Source organism: Vipera berus, assembly GCF_964194415.1.
Source record: "Vipera berus genome assembly, chromosome: 4".
Classification (NCBI taxonomy): Eukaryota; Metazoa; Chordata; class Lepidosauria; order Squamata; family Viperidae; genus Vipera; species Vipera berus.
Window position 1 is genome coordinate 100,194,912 of NC_138206.1, and position 24,478 is coordinate 100,219,389.

Sequence of the window (24,478 nt, forward strand, 5' to 3'; positions counted from 1 at the left end):
TGAAATCATCTAGAAGTGAATACTTTTGTTGCTTACTTAGATTTTAAGTGAGGAGTATGCAAAAACTAATACCAGAAATAACGGTGTTAAGACTAGAGAGAGCAAAAACCATTTATTTAGAAGGAAAACTCAGCGGTCTTCAGGTACGTACCGATGGCAGCATGGAAATGCGACAAGGCATCTGCCAGCTGCCCAGCTGCCAGCAGCTTCTTCCCCAATTCAAGCTGCTTTTCTACTTCTGCATTTATGCCACATTGTACTCCTGTAGGAAGAAAAAGAAAAAATAAGGTTTTTTGGGTTTTCTGCATTTTCCCAAAAAATGGAAATAAAAAAATAACCAATGATCTACCATGCCCTATCTACCATCCTGAGGTTCCTGTCTGCCCTCTCAGCTCTCTCCACATCTTGGTCCCTCCTCCTCATACAATCAATAGATAGAATCAACATGCAAGCAAGCCACAACAACCCATCCTGTCCCACAGTGACCCAACCATCCTGGCACTTGGTTAGCTCGGGGGCCCAAGCTCTTCTAGGGAAAGAACGCCCAGGGCCACTTGTCACCTATTGTCAGCGTGAAAGATCACAAACTCCGAAGGGACAGAATGACACCCCCAGGGAAGATCCCTGGTTGAGTAACTCCAGAGCCCAGCAAGAAGGGTCAGGCTACCAGAGGCTTCAATGCTGTCAACAAAACCCTAAAAAGCACACCATCCCCAAGCCCGCCACTTCCTGACATGTCCCACAACCTTCCTCCTCCCTCCAGAGTAGCCCTCAGCCCCCCCCCCCCCGTAAGTACAGACATAATTCAAGAAGACCAAACCAGCCCAGGTCACAGCAGTCCAAAGGTGGTGCAGAAATTAAAAAGCCTCTTGTGGCCAATCCAGGACCTCTGAGCCACAGCAGCTTCAGCAGCATCTCCACCTCCCACACAGCACATCCCCAGCATTCCCAATAAGACTGCCAAGTAGCCTCCATTCCCTCTGCTTGTGCCTGAAGATTATCCATGTTCCCAGTAGCCTTCTTCTTCCCTTTCTGGTGTTCAGGCTCACCCGTAGGGTTCCTAGGCATCTCCACAGCTTCCAGGGGACTGATAAATACCTTCCTCCCCAACCTATTCATCAATTAATATTTTAGTATGCATGAAAATAAAGCCTATCAATAAAGGTTGCACTACTGTAACAATATTGATCTATTACTATATTGTTTCTGCTTAATTAAAATGGAACCAATCAAATGGAAGGGATGATACTGCATCCTGTTTTGGCCAACATGATGTAAAAAAGATGTTGAGACTCTAGAAAGAGTACAGAGAAGAGCAACAAAGATGATTGGGGGACTGGAGGCTAAAACATATAGGGAATGGTTGGTGGAATTGGGTATGTCTAGTTTAATGAAGAGAAGGATGAGGGGTGTTCCAATATCTCAGGGGTTGCCACAAAGAAGAGTGTCAAGCAATTCTCCAAAGCGCCCAAAGGCAGGACAAGAAGCAAGGGATGGAAACTAGTCAAGGAGAGAAGCAACCTAGAACTAAAGAGAAACTTCCTGACAGTTAGAACAATTAACAAGTGGAACAACCTGCCTCCAGAAGCGGTGAATGCTCCAACTCTGGAAGAAGAGACTGTACAGCCATTTGTCTAAAATGGTATAGGACAGGGGTAGGCAACCTTGGCTCTTTTATGACTCATGAAGGGTTTCCTGCCTTAGCAGGGGGTTGGACTAGATGACCTCCAAGGTCCCTTCCAACTTTATTATTATTGTGGTTATTATTTTATTATTACTATATTTGTATATATCAATAAAGAGGACTTGTGATCTTACTCCTCTTTAGTATAGCATTACTCATTGGGAGTACTATATTGGTCAATACATCAATTTACGCTTCAACGTATACTGTACATGTCTGGGCTCCAATATGCATGCACATACACAGAACCCCTCTGGATTTCATATATGGACATCACATACTTGTTCAACTGGCAGATGGCATAAATGAATTACTCTTCATAGAACTAATACCACAACCAATCCTTCAACTTCAGTCCCTACACAATGATAAACAATATAATTTCTTAGGTTCAACTGCAAGTCATTTAAAGGCACTACAAATTTGTCTAAAGCTTTCTTCTTAGCCCCACTAGCATTTGTGGAACGCAATGGATGGCCACCTCACTGACTGCATGTAATCAAGGCACATTAGCCTTCTAAGGAAGCCATTACTAATCTCATCCCATGGAGTTCTTCTCAATCAACAGTAAAAAAAATAATTCTAACAGATCTGTTTTTTTCCCTTTTCTACTGATTTCCATGCAAGTTTTAACTAGGTTGCTTGCATTTTTATACTATTATATTTAAATGTATATACTTTGATGTTTTGCCTTTTTATTCATCTCAGCTGCTATACAGTACGAGGAAAAGCAGAAGGCATAAATTTAAAGACTAAATTAACGTAACTAACGTAACGTAACATTCAGGAAACAAATCAAATTAAAATATATGTTGACTGAAATGGCTTCAGACTGAATTATAAAATACAATAGAACAAATAATTCTGCCCATGAAATAATAGTCCCTTTGTTATATAAAATTCATTATTTCAATGAAAAACCAATACTAACAAACATACATATCTATAGATCTAAACAAGTTAAATCAAAATAGAACAGAGGAAAGTTAGGAAACTATCTTTCTTTTTTTATTTTTTGATTTTCCCCTGGTTTTCAAATGCAAAGTACCATACTGAAGTGAGTATAACTTTTTCTTTTTAAATGCTCAACAAATTCAATAAGCTCCAACTGTCAATATACTTTTCTTTTCCATTTCATGTATCATCATGGATAGAAAAAAAGCTGGAAGCCGTATTACATGTTATCAAGATTTTTTTTTACCAGTGCTATCCAGTATGTGCTAGCTTTACAATGAAAAAATATTGTGTATATAAAGAAAAATGAATCTATTTTCATCTACAATCTGAAGTGAGGTTTCGAATTAGAGCAGTCCCACATACCAATTCTGAACTCATTGATTGAAAGTTCATCTGATATGAACTCCTCCATCAAAATTTTAATGGAATCTTTGCATCCCTTCAAATTTGTCAGTAAATTAAGAGTATTCAATTGCGATAGAAGAGAAAAATGATTAAAGTTGTGAGATGTATTTAATCAATAACAATAATAGACTTGGAAGGGATCTTTGAGGTCTTCTAGTCCAACCCATTGTTCAGGCAGGAAAACCTATATCACTTCAGACAAATGGCTGTCCAGTCTCTTCTTAAAAACTTCCAGTGTTGGAGCATTCATAACATCTGGAGGCAGGTTGTTCCACTGATTAATTGTTCTGTCAGGAAATTTCTTCTTAGTTCTAGGTTGTTTTTCTTTGGTTAGTTTCCATCCATTACTTCTTGTCCTGCCTTCAGGTGCTTTGGAGAATAGCTTGACTCCCTCTTCTTTGTGGCAACCCCTAAGATATTGGAACACTGCTATCATCTCACTCCTAGTCTTTCTCTTCATTAAACTAGACATACCCAATTCCAGCAACCGTTCTTTATATGTTTTAAACTCGTCCCCTAATCATCCTTGTTGCTCTTCTCTGTACTCTTTCTAGAGTCTCAACATCTTTTTTACATCGTGGTGATCAAAACTGGATGCAATATTCCAGGTGTGGCCTTACCAAGGCATTGTAAAGTGGTATTAATACTTCATGTGATCTTGATTCTATCCCTCTGTTAATGCAGCCTAGCACTGTGTTGGCTTTTTGGCACTTGAGGACACTGATGGCTCATATTTAAGGGGCTGTCCACTAGGACTCCGAGATCCCTCTCACAGTTACTTCTAATCAGATATATGTACTTTTAATACTATTTGATTAAGTCAATTTTAATTTAAATCTTCATAACTTTATGAAATATAGTCCCTCACCAATCAAGGCCAAGATATAAATGACATAATTTGATTCCTAAGTCATAGGGCTGGAAGGGACCTTAGAGGTCTTCTAGTCCAGGACTTTTCAAAAAGTGGTACGGGTACCACCTGTGGTACATTGGCACATGGCAGGTGGTATGCAGCCATCCTAGAAGTGGTAGTGGGGGAGGGGAATGAGCTGAACCGGTGGCAGCACGCACAAGCCAGAGGGAGAGATGGCTGGAGCTGCAGGGCTGTCAGGGCTCAGCAGAAGCGCCAGGATCAGCGCATCTTCGGGGCTATTAGGGCTCAGTGGAAGGCTCCAGCTGGAGCTCAGCGCTGATCCTGGTGCTTCTGAGCCCAGAAGAAGCACCAATCAGCTGGTATGTTGCAGCATCTCCAGGGTCTTGTGATTTACATTCAGATGCTTGGCAACTAACTCATATTTATGATGGTCACATTGTCCCAGGGTCATGTGAAGTGATCAAAACCTGCTGTAACCACCCAGCACATGGGGGGAATAAAAACCAAACCCACAAACCCACACCCCCACTGCCAATCCTCAACAGAAATGTTCACAACAATGAAAACCTCGGACAGGAGGAAGAGTGCCACCGGGCGGGCAGGCAGATGTCTTGCTCGGCTGTGGCTTGGGGGGCACTTTTTTCAGTGCCATTGTAACTTCGAACAGTCACTAAATGAACTGTTGTAAGTCAAGGACTACCTGTACTTCATCACTTTTTTCCTTTGTTTTTGGTCATCAAATTTGGTCATCAAGGCGACTGGTGGTACACGGATGTTGCCATATCCTAAAAGTGGTACAATGGGTGAAAAGGTTGAAAAACCCTGGTCTAGTCCAATTCCCTGCCCAAGGCAAGAGTTTCCACATAAATGTCTGTCTAATCTTTTCTTGAAAATCTCCAGCAATGGAGCGCCCATAACTTCGGGAGACAAGCTGTTCTATTGGTTAATTATTCACATCATCAGGAAGTTTCTCCTTAGTTCCAGGTGGAATCTCTCTTTAATGAACCGAACTGAATTGAATGTTTAATACAGTCTATATTTCAGGAAAACAAAATACTAGGAATTATTTATTTACTTAAATATGTATAAGCCATTTTTAAGGTCAAAGCATATTTTTAAAATAAAATCCAACAGAATAAACATACATTAGTACCTATGGTAAAAGGAAACAGTCCATATTTCTAAACTCAAAAATATAGCACTGTGTTATTAAGTTATTATTGCAGGATAAAATATATTTTCACAACCAAATCAAAACAACTGCAACCCATGGTATTCTACCTCTATGGGGAGCCATTGCATAAAAAGGAGAGAGCAAATAAGAGACTAAACTTTCAAATACTGTAATATTGAGAATGCTACAACTTCGTACATACATTTGCAATTATCCAACTACGGTATATTTATTTGCATACAGCCAGCGAAAAATTTTTTAAATTTAATTCTAATGCCGCCCAATTCTCTGACAGCATACAGTAAAAGTATACAATACAATTAACATTAAAACACAAAATACCCTGGTGATAGAGCAGGGGTCCCCAACCTATGGTCTGTGGCCCGGGACCAGGCCATGGGCTCTTAGCCTGCAGGCCGCAGAAATGCGCACACATGTGGCCGTGCATTACCCCCACTCATGCTAGTGCCACGCCAGTTTGTGTGGCCCTGTGTGCACGCTCACCAATTTTGAAATTGCTCTCCTTCCCTCCGGTCCTCGAGCCTGGAAAGGCTGGAGACCTCTGTGCTAGAGGAATGGCAATCCTTAAACCCTCAAATATGACCTGCCACCCACTCAAGCCCAAGCTTGGGGAAACAGTCACATTTTTAGAGCCCTTTTGATCATGGTCAACCCCCCCAACAGTTTGTGGACCGGCACTGGTCCGCAGCACGCGAGTAACTGGGCCGCACAAACAAGTGAAGACCCATCTGTGGGATGCAGGCAGCATGCAAAACCACATCTCCTCTGGTCCACGGAAAAACCTTTGTCCATGGAACCGGTCCCTGGTGCTCAAAAGGTTGGGGGCCACTGCTTTAAAATCTTTTATGACATGGGTCCAGGCTACATGAAGGACTGTCTCATCCCACTGGGAGTGGCCCACCCCATCTGTGCCAGCATGCTTGTGGGTCCCATCAGCCAGGGTATTTCGGCTGGAAGGATCTAGGAGAAGAACATTCTCTGCCCTTGCGCCTGTCCTTTGCAACATCGTACCTTCCCCCCCCCCGAGTGAGGTCAGCTCCTATCCTCCTTACCTTCGATAATGACTTAAGACCTGGCTGTACCAATTGACTTGGGGCTCCTATGAAGGGGTTTCACACTGGCGGTAGTTGATAGATTAATAACAGATACTACACCCCCCTTTTCATCATATTCCCTCCCCATCTTTTTAGCTAGGTTGATTTTTCATAGTATTGTATTTGAATAATTTAAGCTTTATAGTTCTATCTTTTAATATTGTAAGCCGCTCAGAGTTACTGTGCCGTAAAATGGGTGGCTAATAAATTTTACAAATAAATAAATGAAGCCATCTGGTAGTGATGCTCTCTATCCCACATTTTTCTGTCTTACCAAGAAATAAGCTGTGATCTACTTGTCAAATGCCTTATTGAACTCCATGTGTACTACTATGTCCACAATATTTTGTTGGTCCACCAAATGGTTGATTTAATTATTTCGGGAAACTTGGGCAGATTTCAGCAAAACAGACAATAGGCATTGACCAGTTCATGGGCGGAATTCCTAAACACAATTCACGAGAAATAAAAGCCACTGAGTAAATAAGCATGTAAGCTACAACATTTTAATTTTAGTATAATGGTCCTGGGACTATGCCTGCAAATGCCAACTTTCTAAGGATCACCTAGTTTCATGAGAACAGTAACTACCATTAGGATATTTTGAGCTTTTCCTGTAGGAACAGCACCTCCCTTGGGGAAAGTCATTATCCCCCCTCTTCATGAACCTTTTTAATATCATTAAACACCACCCACCAAAAGTAGAAAAACATATAGGGAACGGTTGCTGGAATTGGGTAAGTCTAATTTAATGAAGAGAAGGATGAGGGGGGTCATGATAGCAGTGTTCCAATATCTCAGGGGCTGCCACAAAGAAGAGGGAGTCAAGCTATTCTCCAAAGCACCTGAAAGCAGGACAAGAAGCAACGGATGGAAACTAGTCAAGGAGAGAAGCAACCTAAGGAGAAATTTCCTGACAGGTAGAACAATTCATCAGTGGAACAACCTGCCTCCAGAGGTTTGAATGCTCCAACACTGGAAGTTTTTAAGAGAAGACTGGACAGCCATTTGCCTGAAATGGTATAGGGCAGGGGTAGGCAACCTTGGCTCTTTTATGACTCGTGGACTTCAACTCCCAGAATTCCTGAGCCAGCCATACTGAGGGGAAAGGGAGAGGTTTCCAAGCTGAGCCATGCTGGCTCAGGAATTCTGGGAGTTGAAGTCCACGAGTCATAAAAGAGCCAAGGTTGCCTACCTGTGGTATAGGGTTTCCTGCCTGAGCAGGGGGCTGGACTAGATGACTTCCCTTCCAACTTATTATTATTATTATTATTATTATTATTATTATTATTATTATTATTATTATTATTATTATTATTATTATTATTATTATTAATTATTATTATTTTATTATTGAACTGTAGTTTAATATATTATACCAATGTTTTTCAACCTAGGCAGCTTGAAGAGGTGTGGGCTTCAACTCCCAGAATTCCCCAGCCAGCAAATCTCTAATATTTAACTTTAATACTTAAATATCAATGTTTAATTCAACGTTTAATATCTAATAACCAATCTAAAAAATTTATCTAGTCCTATCTGGCTGGGGAATGAAGTCCACACACCTTCACGTTGCCAAGGTTGAGAAACACTCGTGAGTTCTCCGTTTCTTTCCAAGGGAGTTTCATTGTGGCCCTCCCTACAAGGAAGGCTGTTAACTTCCTCCCCCAACGTTTGCAATTATCCTAAGCGAGACCATGTTTTTAGCTCCATGTTGTTGTTGTTGTTAGTTGCGAAGTCCTGTCCGACCCATCGCGACCCCGTGGACAACGTTCCTCCAGGCCTTCCTATCCTCTAACAGGGGTCTTCAAACTTGGCCCTTTTATGACTTGTGGACTTCAACTCCCAGAATTCCTCAGCCAGCAAAGCTGGCTGAGGAATTCTGGGAGTTGAAGTCCACAAGTCATAAAAGGGCCAAGTTTGAAGACCCCTGCTCTACCATCTTCTTCTTTAGCTTCGTAGGAAGATTTATAATGCATGCGCTTTATACCCCAGTCAGCGGAGGGGATTTCTAACCAACTCCCCCCACCCCACCACACACACCTTCCTGCCTCCGACCGAAGTCTCTTCTCTCGCCCAAGCAGCTAAACTTCCCAGAGAACAACCGCCAACCCAGCAGGAAAAACTTCCTCTCACCCTCATAGTGGAGATCCCAGAGCACCAACAGCAACGGAAGCGTCGAGCCAAGCTTCTTAATGCAAGCCCGAGGAGAAACCATGACGGCCCGCGGACTCAAACGCGCGCAACCGCCGAACTCGCTTGGAAAGTTTACCTCGGAATTCTGAAACTCTTTTAACATTCTAAACCAGGATCCCCGGGGTGGGTCGTGGGAGCCTCTGATTGGCTGGCATGCCCGCCGTCCTGCCTCTTGCAAGGGGAACGTGGAAAGCAGGAGAGGCTACTGTCAAATGTCTCCGCCCACTTTCGCCTGGGAACGCGCGTTAAGGGCAAATGAAGCTGAGCTGACGAAACGGCGCCCTCACTTTGTTCCGAACGTATATCCTGCTCATTGGCGGCTGTGTAAAACGCGGGGGATGAACGATATTTCCTTTTTTTTTTAATTGAAAAGTTTTACAATACATTTTTTTTAAAAAAAAGACAAAACCCCTCCCAACCCCCTCCCCTCTCCCCAACCCTCCTCAACACCTCCCTCCCCTCCCCCTCCCCCCTCCCCGACTTCCCAGAGCTCAATACAGGGTATAAAAATACAAACAATCATAGTCTACCTTATGCAAACAACAATAAAATATTAAATCTATCGCACTTTAACTCTTATAAAATAACTACAAGCAATTTAAATATCACATCAGTACTTATTCATATGCTAGATGAAACTTTTTAGTCCCATATTTATTCTGGATATAATCAATCCATCTTCTCCACTCCACAATATATCTCTGTTGCGACTGATCTTTCAAGTACGCTGAGATCTTTGCCATTTCCGCCAGATTGGAAACTTTTACAGTCCATTCTTCTATAGTCGGCAGGATGAACGATATTTCCGACTGGAGAAAAAAAAAGAGAAAACCTTCACGGGATTATTTTTTTTTAAAAAAAAAAAGTTCCCCAGGACAAGAGCATCTTGGAATTGCAAGAGATTCTTCTTGTGACTGAGCGCGAGGAAAACACTGAAAACTCCCTATATTAAAGCCCACAGCAGGTTGTTATCCTAGGAAATAACTGCTCATTATTGAAATCAGATGGAACAAGATCGAGTAACAAATTAGTCGCGTTTTAGTCGCAGTCCTGGACCAAGATCAAGTGAAGTATTACTACTGTTATATACTGCCTTCCTAGGGACGCGTGGGTTAGGACGCTGAGCTTGTCGATCAGAAGGTCGGCAGTTTGGTGGGTCGAATCCGGAGTGCCTCGTAACAGAGTGAGTGCCTGTTACTCATCCCAGCTTCTGCCAACCTAGCAGTTCGAAAGCACGTAAAAATGGAAGTAGAAAAATAGGGACCACTACGGTGGGAAGGTAACAGCGTTCCGTGTGCCTTTGTCATCTAGTCATGCCGGCCACATGACCACGGAGACGTCCTCGGACAAGCGCTGGCTCTTCGGCTTTGAAACAGAGATGAGCACCGGCCCCTAGAGTTGGAAACGACTAGCACACAGGTGCGGGGGAACCTTTACCTTTTTATACTGCCTTGGTAAGACAATACTTGGAATAACAACCCAGAGTCACCTCGAGGTGAGGTGGGTGGGTAGCAAATTTAATTCCGGTTCTGATCCCCACGATATAAAAAAAAGACCTTGAGATTCTAGGAAGAGTGCAGAGAAGAGCAACATTTCTTTCCCATCTATTTGCCAGGAATTGAGAGGGCTGGATGCCATGAACTTGGTTTTCTTAATGTTAAGTTTCAAGCCAACTTTTGCACTCTCCTTCTTCACCCGTAACAAGAGGCTCTTTAGTTCCTCTTCACTTTCTGCCATTAGAGTGATATCATCTGCATATCTTAGATTGTTGATATTTCTCCCGGCAATCTTAAATCCAACTTTTGATTCATCTAGCCTTGCCTTTCTCATGATGTGCTCTGCATATAAGTTAAACAGGCAGGGTGACAGTATACAGCCTTGCTGGACTCCTTTCCCAATTTTGAACCAAGCAGTGGTTCCGTGTCCAGTTCTCACTGTTGCTTCTTGGTCCGCATATAGATTTCTCAAGAGTCAAATAAGATGGTCTGGTATGCCCATCTCTTTAAGGACTTGCCAGAGTTTGTTATGATCCACACAATCAAAGGCTTTAGCATAGTCAATGAAGCAGAAGTAGATGTTTTTCTGGAACTCCCTAGCTTTGTCCAGGATCCAGCGTATGTTGGCAACTTGATCTCTAGTTCCTCTGCCTCTTCGAAATCCTGCCTGTACTTCTGGTAGTTCTCGATCCACATACTGCTGGAGTCTAGCTTGTAGGATTTTAAGCATAACTTTACTAGCATGTGAAATGAGTGCAATGGTGCGATAGTTTGAACATTCTTTGGCACTGCCTTTCTTTGGAATTGGAATGTAAACTGATCTTTTCCAATCCTGTGGCCACTGTTGAGTTTTTCAAATTTGCTGGCAAATTGAGTGTAGCACTTTTACTGCATCGTCTTTTAAGATTTTGAATAGCTCAGCTGGAATACTGTCACCTCCACTAGCTTTGTTGTTGGTCAGCTTTTCTAAGGCCCACTTTACTTCACATTCTAGGATGTCTGGCTCGAGGTCAGTGACCACCTCATCGTGGTTATCAGGGACGTTAAGCTCATTCTTGTATAGTTCTTCTGTATAATTTTTTCACCTCTTCTTAATCTCTTCTGCCTCTGTTAGGTCCCTGCCATTTTGGTCCTTTATCATGCCCATTTTTACATGAAACATTCCCTTCATCTCTCCAATTTTCTTGAAGAGATCTCTGGTCCTCCCTATTCTATTGTTTTCTTCTATTTCTTTGCACTGTTCATTTAAGAAGGGAAATATTAAAAAGGTACAATATATTTCCCCAAAGGATCTTAAAGGCAGAACCCCCCCCCCAGTCTCTGTGCCCCAAACAGAAACCAGGTCTGCAGAAATGCAGATGTGATAATCTTGTCAGAAAGATTGGAGCCAGGAAGCTTGGATTAGGAAAACAAAAATCCTTAGAATCAACAATCTCTCACCAAAAAATCCAACAGTCATCAGCCCCAGCCCCAGGGGAAGCAGGATATGACCTTTGTGACATAATAGGATTAACCCACCACCATCAGAATACCAGAAAGGCACATTCACTCAGGTCAAAGTTCATGCCACAGGAACAACTCCCAAATAAAAGCTCAAGAAGGTATCAAAACCCACCACTCCCTACTAAATGTAGTCAGCTTTCCTAGAGCCATCTTTCTGTCTGGCTCTCCTCTGCAATAAACTACAACCTTCTTTATAAAGCAGTCTCCATTTTGTTTATTTCCAGCTTGGACTGGACCCTGGACAAAGTCATTTAGATGAGATTGGGGGATAGAAATTTAATACAAATAAAAATATTGTTGACCAGGATATTATTTATTTTGCCATTGGGATAAAGTTAGGGTTAATGTTAAGCTTCCCTAAGAATTATGCTAAAATTTAACAGTACAGTGGGGAAAGGGGAAGGGATCACTGATAGAAATTATGTCTTAGTTCGGCTTTTCAGGCTCTCCTCTTTTGAATTGAGCTCTACAGTGAAAAGAAACATCTCCATCTCCTAATAAAGTTTATTGTTGGGGTCTCTACCAAAAAACAACTGATTTTAAAAAAATTACCATCCTGGTTTTCTAAAATGAAAGCAGATACAGCAGTGAGATAGGATAAAGATATTAAACACATAGACTATAAACCTGATTTTTTTTACTAAGTATAATGCCAGAAAAACTTGATAAGCAAAGTACATATTTGATTTTACATGTGACAACAGCAGCAAGAATTATATTTGCACAATACTGGAAGAACGAAGAAACACCACCAGAAGAAGAAATAATTAAAAAAATACTAGACTGCGGAAATGGACAGACTTACTTTAAGGCTGAAAGAAAAAAGAAGAAACAAAACATTTTCAAACTTGGGACGTATTTTATCAATGCTTAGAGAAAAGATTTAGGATTAGGAATTTAATTTGTATTACGGTAGTGAATAAGATACACAGACAACACGTTTTGTTGGATGATTACTATTGAATTCTATTTTTTAAAAAAATAAAACTTTATAAAAAATATTGTTGACTGGGATAATATTTATTTTGCCATTTGGATAAAGTTAGGGTTAATGTTAGGCTTCCATAAGAATTATGGTAAAATTTAACAGTACAGTGGGGAAAGGGGGAAGGCATCACTGATAGAAATTATGACTTAGTTTGGCTTTTCATGCTCTCCTCTTTTGAATTGAGCTCTACAGTGAAAATAAACATCTCTGTCTCCTAATAAAGTTTATTGTTGGGGTCTCTACCAAAAAACAACTGATTTTAAAAACAATTACCATCCTAGTTTTCTAAAATGAAAGCAAATACCGTAGTACCTGTCTTTCTTCAGAGACCTCAGAGGAGTAGGAATAATCAATCATGAAGTTTTCAACACAAAGGTGATGAATCTATCTCTTTTTCACCAGTAGAAATAAATATCTCCTGAGCTGAAAAAATTGATCAAAAGTAATTAAACCATTGCAAGAAGAAATCCCCAAGTTATCCTTCACCATAGTAATCTTGGTGAGGCTACAAATAAAACTTTTAAGTCATTGAATGGAATCCATACACAATTTAGGTAATGAAAAGACAATCTTAAGATATATGTGAAATATTACTGTATTTTATCTAGAGAATGCCAACTGCTATTGCAATTTTAGATTAAAAAGAATTATGCTGACAGGCTATATTTTTTTCAGGTAAATTGGCTAAATTAGTTATTACCAGACATTATTGTTGGTCCTGAAGACATGGAAAGTGTGGACCAGATAGGGCACTATAATCTTTTGGGTAATTAAAAAAACTAGAGCCATTATTATTATGATTAAATTTTCACACTATTATGTTATAAATGCTATGCAAAGGCTAGAACAATTGAAAACATATATTATGGTGAAGATGGAGCCCAAATATTTTAAGATATATCAACTGAAACTCTTCAGAAAAAGGCATCAGTTTAAAACCTTAATATTGAAAAGTCTAGAAAAATATATAGCTGGACATTTCCCTTTGGATTAATAATAACTTTATCCACATAGTAAGAGATGAATCAAATATATCTTGAACTACAAATCAATATTGTAAAAGGAGAGGAAAATTTACTGCTTTTTCTTTTCTTTCAGCACCCAGCCAGGGTGGATCCTAATGTTAAATTTAATTGATGACTTTTTCCTCTTTTTTGTACACTTATTTTCTTTTTTGTTGCTGTTAGGGTTGAATATATTCTTTTGTTTTGTTTGTTTTAATTTTTTATATTTTATTCTCTATGATAACAACAACAACAACAATAAAGGTAAAGGTAAAGGTTCCCCCGCACATGCGTGCTAGTCGTTTCCAACTCTAGGGGCCGGTGCTCATCTCCGTTTCAAAGCTGAAGAGCCAGCACTTGTCCGAGGATGTCTCTGTGGTCATGTGGCCGGCATGACTAGACGCCAAAGGCGCACGGAACGCTGTTACCTTCCCACCGTAGTGGTCCCTATTTTTCTACTTGCATTTTTATGTGCTTTCGAACTGCTAGGTTGGGACGCAGTGGCTCAGTGGGTTAGGACGCTGAGCTTGTCGATCGGAAGGTCGGCAGTTTGGTGGGTCGAATCCCGAGTGCCGCGTAGCAGAGTGAGCGCCTGTTACTCGTCCCAGCTTCTGCCAACAACAATAATAGAGCAGAGCAAATCCCACATATAGACCTTCAGGAGAGAAGGTGGAAGAGGAGAGTGTAGAGCAGACATGTCACGTGACGTCACGCAATGTATCGGAACTTTTTCCCATTGCTGGCAATGGGATGGGCGCGGTTTCTCCGTGACGCTCCAGCCTGTGGGCTGGCAGTTTGACACCCCTGGTGTAGAGTAAAGAAGGTGATCTTGGTAGAGAGGAAAGATCTGTTAATAAAGCGGAGAGTAACTAAACATGGCTTCAATCTAAAATGGGAAGAAGAAATGCAGGGAACCCTACACCAGGGGTAGGCAACCTTGGCTCTTTTATGACTCGTGGACTTCAACTCACAGAATTTCTGAGCCAGCCGGCTCAGGAATTCTGTGAGTTGAAGTCCACAAGTCATAAAAGAGCTAAGGTTGCCTACCCCTGCCCTATACCATTCCAGACAAGTGGCTGTCCAGTTTCTTCTTAAAAACCTCCATTGATGAAACACCCACTACTTCTGGAGATTAAACCATTCCATTAATTAACTGTTACCAGTGTCAGGAAATTTCTCTTTAGTTCTAGGTTGGATCTCTCTAAGGTTTGCTCAAGAGATGCCGTATAGGGCTGGGGAGATTGTGCAGTGGGGTACAACAATGCAAGGAGGTGCAGCAAGTGTTGCAAAAATTATACAAGGGTTTATAAGTGTTAGGTAAGGAAATACTTCTGAAACAGTGACCCAATGGGCCATAGGTTGTTTAGCTCTTTTATTTCCTTTATGGGCCAGTATCCTCTAAGACAGGACATGAAGACAGCAGACTTGCAGAGAGGTGCAGGAGGAGAACATGTGACGACCCAAGAGAATGGTGATGAGGTGCTCCGGAAGAAGCCACCACTATCCTCTTCCAGATCAGAAAATTTGGCATAATCTGAGGGGCTGAGCTAAAAGATTATGACAACTGATTATATGTTTCAAGTCCAACTAGTACTATTCTGAAGGGTTCTGTAACTGGAACAAAAAGAAATTGTGTAGCCTATTCCTATCTTGCTTTTGTAATCAGCGTTTGCGTCAGGGACAAATTTCATGCAAGTGTGGGAAACATGTACGTGGATGGGATGTACTGAAGGAGGGAATAAGGGAGTGTACAGGAATGACTGATGTCTTCCTTATAATGTAATGGTTCTGTTGCTTGATTTTCGTTGGCTAACAAAGTTTATAAAGCAATGTTTCCAACTTTCTAAGGTGTGGCACTTCTGGATGTAACTCTGCCAGCGTTACAGATTGTTTGCCACCCAGCTGCTTAATTTGATCAATTAAAGCACTGTTTCCTCAAGAAGCCTGTTTGAGTTGCCTGATTAGACTTTTAATGGCGTCTCAAATTTAAGTAAGGGCCTGGGACCTTACATTTTGGACACTGGCCACACTGAACTCAACAACTCTTCTTGCAATACATTTTCTGGATATGAAAGGCTTTGCAGTTTGTGTCCCAGTAGTTCTTTCTGAAAGTATCCAGTTCCACTCTTAGTTTACTGATACCTAAGAAATCAAGGTGTGGTTGATTCATTTCAACATTCATTTGATGCTATATAGCAATTTTTCATACTGTATATTGATGTGAACCTGTTTTGCAAGGGGGTTTGTTGTCACTGAAATATATTTTATCAGTATTCAACCAGGGAGACATTTTGTGTGCATAGTTTGTGTTTTGTGCATATACATTTTTTTCTTTCGTTCATTCTTTTTTTGTATTGTATTTTTTTTTCTTTATTTGTATTTTAACCTTGGAAATAAATAAAAATTCATACCCTACCCCCACAAAATTTAGGCACTTGGCAACTGGCCTTCATTTATGACAGCTGCATTGTCCTAGGATCATGTGATCACCATTTGTAATCTTCCCAGCCAGCTTCCAACAAGCAAGGTCAGTGGGGTAAACCTGATTCACTTAAGAACTATACTGTATGTCCACTTAACAACTATAGTGATTTGCTTAACAGCCATAGCAAAAAGGTCATAAAATATGGCACCTCACTTAACAACTGTCTTGCTTAGCAACAGAAGTTTGGGGCTCAGTTGTGGTCCTAAATCAAGGACCACTTATTTATATTATTCTAGGCCCGCACTACTAATGTTCTTTACTTATGCCTCCCAGCAATTACACATAAAACCAGAAAAAGGGGTTGGCTTAATGTTAGGGAGGTTCTCCCCCTCTACGCACCCCCTCCCTTTAATTACAGCCTGACCAAACTGATATCACCAGAACTCCCCCCCCCATCCTTGCACACAACAGCATAGCTGTCTCTTATAATCCAAGGGTGTGTGTGTGTGTGGGGTGCTTCAGTATTGTCAAGATGGTGGCTGTAAATGTGCATTCGGAGCCCTGCCCCTGATCCTGCTGATGCATCTGGTGGACAGCCTACCCGAGCTCAGAAGCTGAGCAGTGTCTGACTTTGACAATATTTGGCTGAGGCCTCTACAGCCTGTGGGTCAGACGATGCAGAAAAAGGGAAAGGCAGCCCCCTTTCTGCACGGCTGCCCCGAAAGGCGAGTCTTGACGAACAGCGTGGCTTGACTACCATCTAGGCACCGATTCATTCGGGACGCGTTTGCACCGAAGTGGCTTCTGCATAAAGCCAACTCTACAAACCCCGCGGCATGCAGCTTGGCCGCGCTTTGCTTCCTCGGTAACGAACGGCAGATCCCAAGTGAGTCCCAGCCACACTTCTGGAATTTTACTCCCGGAGGAACAAGAAAGAGCTGCTTTTATTCTTCTGCGTGCCGGTCTTTCTCCCGGCCACCAGACCAAGGCTTGCTCCGCTTGCTCCTCCCCGCCTGGGGATAAATCGGATTGGAGGAACGGGAGGAAGGGGGGAAAAGACAGGCGGAATCGCGGAACGCCCGAGCATCTTAAAGCGGGGGATGCGCAAGAGCAGGAGGCGGGGTTGGGCAGCCGAGGAAGCCGCTTCTCTGGAACGTCGGCTGATCCAGGTGAGGCGAGCGAGTCGAGATCCCAGCGAAAGGGGATAGCCTTGGTCAGGGGTCGGCAACCTTGGCTCTTTTATGACTCGCGGACTTCAACTCCCAGAATTCCTGAGCCAGCATGGGGGAAACTTTGGCCCCTTCATGACTGGTGGACTTCAACTGGCTCAGGAATTCTGGGAGTTGAAGTCCGCCAGTCATAAAAGAGCCAAGGTTGCCTACCCCTGGCCTGGGTGGATAGCCGCATCCGGGGAAGGGGAGCCGCTCAATGCTGGCGACCAAATCGCGGTGTGTGTGTGTGTGTGTGTGGAAGGGGAGCCGCTCAATGCTGGCGACCAAATCGCGGTGTGTGTGTGTGTGTGTGTGTGTGTGTGTGTGTGGAAGGGGAGCCGCTCAATGCTGGCGACCAAATCGCGGGGTGTGTGTGTGTGTGTGTGGAAGGGGAGCCGCTCAATGCTGGCGACCAAATCGCGGGGTGTGTGTGTGTGTGTGTGGAAGGGGAGCCGCTCAATGCTGGCGACCAAATCGCGGGGTGTGTGTGTGTGTGTGTGTGTCGGCCATGTCCTCGCTTCGCTTGGCTTCCCGAACTTCGCGGGAAAGGAATGCTTCGAATCGCGGTGCCTTTTTTTACTTCGTGATTAGTGCAATGTAGGCTGAGCTGCATGTTGTGTCAATATTCATTTGGCATTTTTGACGTGAGCTTTTATTGGATAAAAAATAGTATTGTGGTTTCCTCCCCCCCTCGTTTTAGGGGCATGCACTGTTACGGGATTGCAACTCCCATAACAATTGCAAATTAGTGATTATAGGGTTGCAAGTGCAAAATGGGTGCTTACAGGAAGAGTGAGGCTTCCAAAGACAATGAAATCCAGTGAAAATCTCCCTGCTTGAATTCAACTCCTCTGCGCCTTCTTTTTCTTGAAGTCTCAGTGGGTAACCAAAAATTAACTGCTTTTATTTATTTATTTTACCCTTACTTTTGGATGTGCCAAAACTGAAACTGGCAATTTTGCTTGCGTATGATTCAAATCTTTTTAAGTAGAGACCAATGATTCCTCCTACTTGGGACACTTTGGATGGCCAGGGAATAAACTACCCTGCTCTAATGCAACGGGATTTATTTTTATGACAGGGAGTTGGTAAAGCGATTAAATCTGTGTGATTTTTTTTCCCCTCTGCCAGGTAGGCCAACCAAAGCCTACCTGGAGCCCCTAACAGTCTGGATCCCTAATGGTATCAAGAGATTAATTAATGCACAACGGCTTGGATTCAGAATACCTAACAATCCGGATAAAAAGGCAGCAGGGAGGGAGTTTCCAGCCTCGTTCTGGTGCCATCCAGCGGGCCTCCAGATTTCCTCAGCCCGGCTTGGCAGCGAGGAGCTGAAAGCGAAGCTCCGTGGCCGAAGCAGCGTTCCTCACCCACGGGCGTTTGATGGCGCGTCGGCCTTCACAGACGCCTTCAAGCGCCTGAGGTTGAGAAACCCTCCTCGAGAGGAAAACTCTGGGAAGGCAGCGCGGGACCCGCCCGCTGGCAAGAGCTGAAAAGGAGAGGAAGGATGCCATGGCGGGAAAAACCGCACTCGCCGCGAGGGTCGGGGGAGACGTTCGTGGGCCGTTAGCCGGGACACCCCCTCCCCGTCCTCGCGCGTGATACTCCGGCAACGCCGTCTCGGTTGCCGCGGCAACCGGGGCGGGAGGCATCATGCGGCGCCCGCCAGGCCGGCGAAGTCACCCCCGGCAGGTGGCGGTGCGGGACCCCGGTTTCTTTCTGTCCCAACAGGCGGAGCCGCTGGCTGGGATGGCGGCAACGACCTCCCCGCCGCCCGGAGCGGTCCTGCCCCCTTTCCAATTCCGTCCGAGGCACGAGGGCCCGGACTGGCGTCGGCTGAGCACGGTGGAGGTAGACCGCGTGGCGGCCGAGGTGAACGTGGCGGTGCTGCAGGAGCACCTGGAGCACGTCACCTTCTGCAACGCCGGCCGCGAGCGCTGCCCTCACTGCCGGGGCCCCGCCGACCCGCTGCTGCTCAAGCTCCTGCGCCTGGCCCAGCTCTGCCTCGAGTACCTCCTCCACTCCCAGGATTACCTCAGCGCCCAAGTCCGCGCCGGGCAGGAACTGCTCCGCTCCTCCGATGCCCAGCGCGACCTGCTGACCAAGGATGTGGCCCGCGGGGCACAGCAGATCCAGTTGCTCAAGGAGGAATGCAAGCGCCGCAAGAAGATGATCGCCACTCAGCAGATGGTGCTCCAGGCCGGGGCCACCTATCACCAGGTGGGCTGGTGGGGGGGGGGAAGGCGTTTGACTCCCAATCGCCATGGGACGCCTAGTGATGGGTTTGGGGAGGTGGGATATTTTCACAAAGGAGAAGATTTGTAGCTCAAGGATTGACTGGTTGAGGGGTCCTTGGTGTTCTCTGGGGTTGCTTGTTTCCTTGCAGACTTTTCCTCACCCACGCTGGGGTAACATCATCAGCCTGAATAAGCAGTCGGGTTTCCTCTCAGTTCAGAGAGACAGCAAACCTCACTCCTTACTAACGCCAGGTGATGTTCCCTGATTTGGTTAATGCAGGGGTCTTCAAACTTGGCCCTTTTATGACTTGTGGACTTCAACTCCCAGAATTCCTCAGCCAGCAAAGCTGGCTGAGGAATTCTGGAAGCTGAAGTCCACAAGTCATAAAAGGGCCAAGTTTGAAGACCCCTGGGTTAATGAAATGTCTGCAAGAAAACAAGCAAGCCCTGAGAGTACCAAGGACCCCTGAGGTGGGATATGGCCTGCTGGGGTGGAGTTGGGAAGCTAAGCAGGCCTTGCTTCGGTTACTTCTTGGGGCCAGCTCTGGGAGGTAATAAAAAAAGGGGGAAAAAACAGCCCCGTGGCAGCCAGCTTGTCAAGACAACTGTCACATAAAAGATGATTGTCCACCGAAAGGCCATTGTGATTTTGATGTGTCTGTATGAATGCAGGATTACAGCATTTTCTTTCTCTTCCTCCTCCCCCCCCTTTTTTTTTGGAATAGGTTTGCTTGTGAGCTTGGTGATTTGAACTCAGTATGGATGGTATCAAATAAGGTACCATTCTGAATATTGGCCTGTGAGGAAGCCCCCTACAAATTAGTCTTTTGATTTTGCTGTCATACCTAAGAGTAACAAATGCTGTAAACAAAGCAAAACAATAATAAAGTATTGGAGACTATTTTTGAAGAGAGGGAAATAGTCATTAAGCCAGTTGTGCCTCATTTGATGACCTGGTCACAGTTGTTAAGTGAATCATTGCCCTGTATACATTCAGTAATGCGATTCTCCTAAATTTCTTAAATTCCGTTGAAGTGGGCTAATCCTATCTGTCGCTTCTTTCTGCTCTAAATTTTAAAGAGTTGTACAGAATTGTTGACTTGCTTACCTTCTCCACTGGCAGAATTTCAGGCATTTCTGAATTGTTTTATAATGCCCCTACTGGGTAGTTTTTGTACATTGCAGCAGAATTGAAACCTACAGTCCAATACTCAGTTTCATCTGCCATAACCTAATTAAGTGTAATATAGTGTGAATTAAGCTAGCTTGAATCTACATGATAATAATAATACATGATAATAATAATATACAGGTATTCCTCAACTTTCAACATTCGTTCAAAGTTACAAAGGCACTGAAAGAAATGACTTAACGACTGTTTTTCATACTTATGACCATTGCAGCATCCTCATGCTCAGGTAATAAATCCAATGGGGCATGAATTGTCTAGTTACCATTCTATTTCCATCCCGTAAAGGATTCTTTCAAGATTAGTCCACATCAGCTGGGTACTGCCAGTAGCTGTCACCAGTAGTAACTTAGAAGAAATAAGTTTCTTTATCTGCATTGTACTTTTAAAAGCATATTTGTAATTTAATATTTATATATTTTAATCAGAAGTCTTTTCCGGTCCTTTTGGTTGAGGATTGAGTTCCTTGCATCATACTACTACCATTAAATTGCTCAAATGGCAGTGGTTTTCAGAGCAAAACTATGTAATTAAAAATAATGACAAACATTGAATCATACAGACATAAAGATAAATATACAGAGATAAATATTCTTTGTTCCGCAGGTGTTGTTTAACCAAACTTTTATTTTACAGTGTCAGTTTTGTGACAAAGCCTTTATGAACTCTTCCTTCCTGCACAGTCATTTGCAGCGTCGCCATTCAGAAGAACCAGTCACTGGTGAGTGTTTAATAAATAAATAGATTTCAAAACTGACATCCAATCCATAATTTTTCTTGTTTGAAAAAAGCAAACAAGTGCAGTGGGTGCTATTTAGAGAATGAGGAGGAGACTTTGTTTAGAGAGGAAATCCAGGTTTGTTACTTCTTGCTAATATGTGAGAACCTACTAGGGCCCTTATTAAGTTGAATTGTACAAATGAACTTTGTACAGTGTGTATATATAAAACTTATCTAAATTTAGTTTTTTTAAAATTTAAGTTTTATTTTTTTAATGACTTCAGGGGAAAAAATTATGATCAGATGAAAAGATCTTCCAGTATAGCTAATCCTCAATTTACAACCGTAATTGAGTCTGGCACTTAAGGTCATAAGTCATTATGGTTGTAAAGCAGGTCATCACATGACTGACCCGATTTTACAAGCTTTTTGTGTAGTAGTCATTAAGCAAACACTATGGTCATTAAGCAAATCTATTGTTTGCTATAGGCTTTTTTTCTAGAAAATAGAAGTAAATGTAGGACTCAGCAAAGCCATTGTAAATCAGTTATGTGAGTGCAAGCTGCTGCATTGAACTTTGAAACTGGATAGTAACTAGATTTTGGGGAGTCCATCAGAACTGCAAACGGTCATTGTGACTAAGTTGAGGATCATTTATATTATGAAAAATATATTTTACAATATATGAATAAAGTGATCTTGGATGGTGAAATAATATATGTGACTATATGGAATCAGTGTATTCACTGCTTTAAAAGGTCTACTTACCTAGCAATGCTTTACAAAACATTCCTTCTTATCTGAGGATGACTTTACATTTATGAAATTGTAACATTAAAAAATAATTCTAGGTTGATTCCATTAATAAAAGGAAATAAAAATAATGTCAACTTACTGGGTGGTTCCAAAATCAAAAACATTTAAAACTTCATCCTAGCATGACGTAGTTATTACTCCTTTTCTTTTTGTTTTTTGGATAATTGGACATAATTTCCTTTCCTGCACTGTAACAGATATTTTTTTCTGTGATATAACTGGATATAATTTTCTGGGACATAATTGGACATAGTTTAAAAGTATTGGCATAAAGCAAAAGTAAATCGAAGACATTCTATCTGTATACTACTTTTTCAACAAATTGTTTTCTTCCAATTACTGCAGTTTCTGACTGGTTAAATTGCAGTGGATTGGTATTAAGGAGCTAGCTCAAAAATAGATTATCATATGTGATATTTAGGAGCTTAACTGCCTTTTCAGGATCCAGTTGCTTTTATGGATAAAGAGAAATTTAGGTTAACAGTTTTAGGTTGCAAAAAAGTCTTTGCTGCCATCTAATGGTCATACGGATTTATGCAACCTACACCTGCATTTTAACATTTCTAGAAGAGTGAAAGTTAATATGAAGAGCATCTCCTCATAATATTCATTATACATATTTGCTTTTCTCTATAGGATTAATTTTTTGGCAGAAGGAGGGATCTAATTGATTCAAAGTGTTTCAATTGAAGACTGATTTATTTATTTATTTATTTGTTTGTTTGTTTGTTTGTTTTATATACCGCCCTTCTCCCAGAGGACTCAGGGCGGTGTACAGAGCAATAAATTAAGAACACAATAAAGCAATAAAGTGAAAAAATTTTAAAACCCAAATCCATCAGGCCAGGCCGGCTTGTTGGAATAGATACGTTTTTAGATCACGCCGGAAGGAACGAAGGTCGGGGGCCATCCGGATTTCAGCTGGTAAGCGGTTCCAAAGGATTGGCGCACCCACCGAGAATGCTCTCCCCCTGGGGGTCACCAGCCGACATTCTCTGACCGGTGGCACCCTGAGGAGGCCCTCTCTGTGGGAGCGCACAGGACGGAGGGGTGTTGACGCTGGCAGTAGGTGCTCCCGTAGGTAATCCGGACCCACGCCATGTAGGGCTTTGTATGTCATCACTAGCACCTTGAATTTCACCCGGAAGGCAACTGGAAGCCAGTGCAGCTCACGGAGCAGAGGTGTAATATGGGAGTATCGGGAGACCCCCAAAAGCACTCGTGCAGCTGCACTCTGCACCAGCTGAAGCTTCCGAGTGGTTCTCAAGGGCAGCCCCATGTAAAGAGCGTTGCAGTAGTCAAGACGAGAGGTCACAAGTGCATGGGTGACTGTACGCAAGGCATCCAGGTCCAGATAGGGTCGCAGCTGGCACACCAGACGAACCTGAGCGAAGGCCCCTCTAGTCACAGCTCCTATATGATCTTCTAAGGAGAGCTGTGAATCTAAGAGGACACCCAGATTGCGAGCCTATTGAGGATATCACAGATTATTTATATACAATGATGATGATGATGATGATAATAATAAGTTGGAAGGGACTTTGGAGGTCATCTACTCCAACCCTCTGCTCAGGCAGGAAACCCCTATACCATTTCAGGCAAATGGCTGTCCAGTCTTCTCTTAAAAACTTCCAGTGTTGGAGCATTCACCACTTCTAGAGGCAGGTTGTTCCACTGGTTAATTGTTCTAACTGTCAGGAAGTTTCTCCTTAGTTCGAGGTTGCTTCTCTCCTTAACTAGTTTCCATCCGTTGCTTCTTGTCCTGCCCTCGGGTGCTTTGGAGAATAGCTTGACTCCCTCTTCTTTGTGGCAGCCCCTGAGATATTGGAATACTGCTATCGTGTCTCCCCTCACCCTTCTCTCCGTTAAACTACACATACCCAATTCCACCAACCATTCCCTATATGTTTTAGTCCCCCAATCATCTTTGTTGCCCTTCTCTGTACCCTTTCTAGAGTCTCAACATCTTTTTTACATTGTGGTGACCAAAACTGGATGCAGTATTCCAGGTGTGGCCTTAACAAGGCATTGTAAAGTGGTATTAATACTTCACATGATCTTGATTCTATCCCTCTGTTAATGCAGCCTAGCACTGTGTTGGCTTTTTTGGTAGCTGCAGCACACTGCTGGCTCATATTAAGTGATTGTCCACTAGGTCTCCAAGATCCCTCTCACAGTAATTACTATTGAGCAAGATACCCCCTATAATATACCCGTGCATTTGGTTTTTCCTGCCTAAATGTAGAACCTTACTTTTTTCACCATTGAATTTCATTTTGTTAGATAGCGCCCAGTGTTCAAGTCTGTCCAGATCTTTCTGTATCTTAAGCCTATCTTTTGGAGTATTGACTATTCCTGCCAGCTAGGTGTCATCTGTAAATTTGATAAGTTCCCCATCTATCCCCTCATCAAATCGTTGATGAAGATGTTGAAGAGCACTGGGCCCAGAACAGAGCCCAGGGGCACCACACTACACACTTCCTT

General features: G+C 42.8%; 2 protein-coding genes across 2 annotated transcripts in view; one reads left to right on the top strand and one right to left on the bottom strand.

Moving 5' to 3' along the window:
• The window catches only part of DNAJC3 (DnaJ heat shock protein family (Hsp40) member C3), a 35,388-nt gene extending 26,891 nt beyond the window's left edge, over positions 1 to 8,497 (bottom strand). Inside the window, exons 1-2 of the mRNA XM_081326765.1 lie at positions 8,346 to 8,497; positions 152 to 262 (exon numbers count right to left, since the gene is read on the bottom strand). Of these exons, the coding sequence (XP_081182891.1) occupies positions 152 to 262; positions 8,346 to 8,427 (193 nt within the window). The 5' untranslated portion in view covers positions 8,428 to 8,497. The remainder of the gene's footprint in view (positions 1 to 151; positions 263 to 8,345) is intronic.
• Positions 8,498 to 18,685: 10,188 nt separating this feature from the next.
• Positions 18,686 to 24,478, top strand: part of DZIP1 (DAZ interacting zinc finger protein 1) — a gene marked incomplete at both ends in the record, with an annotated part of 30,745 nt that continues 24,952 nt past the window's right edge. Inside the window, 2 exons of the mRNA XM_081326401.1 lie at positions 18,686 to 19,252; positions 21,095 to 21,179. Coding sequence (XP_081182527.1) covers positions 18,686 to 19,252; positions 21,095 to 21,179 — 652 coding nt within the window. The remainder of the gene's footprint in view (positions 19,253 to 21,094; positions 21,180 to 24,478) is intronic.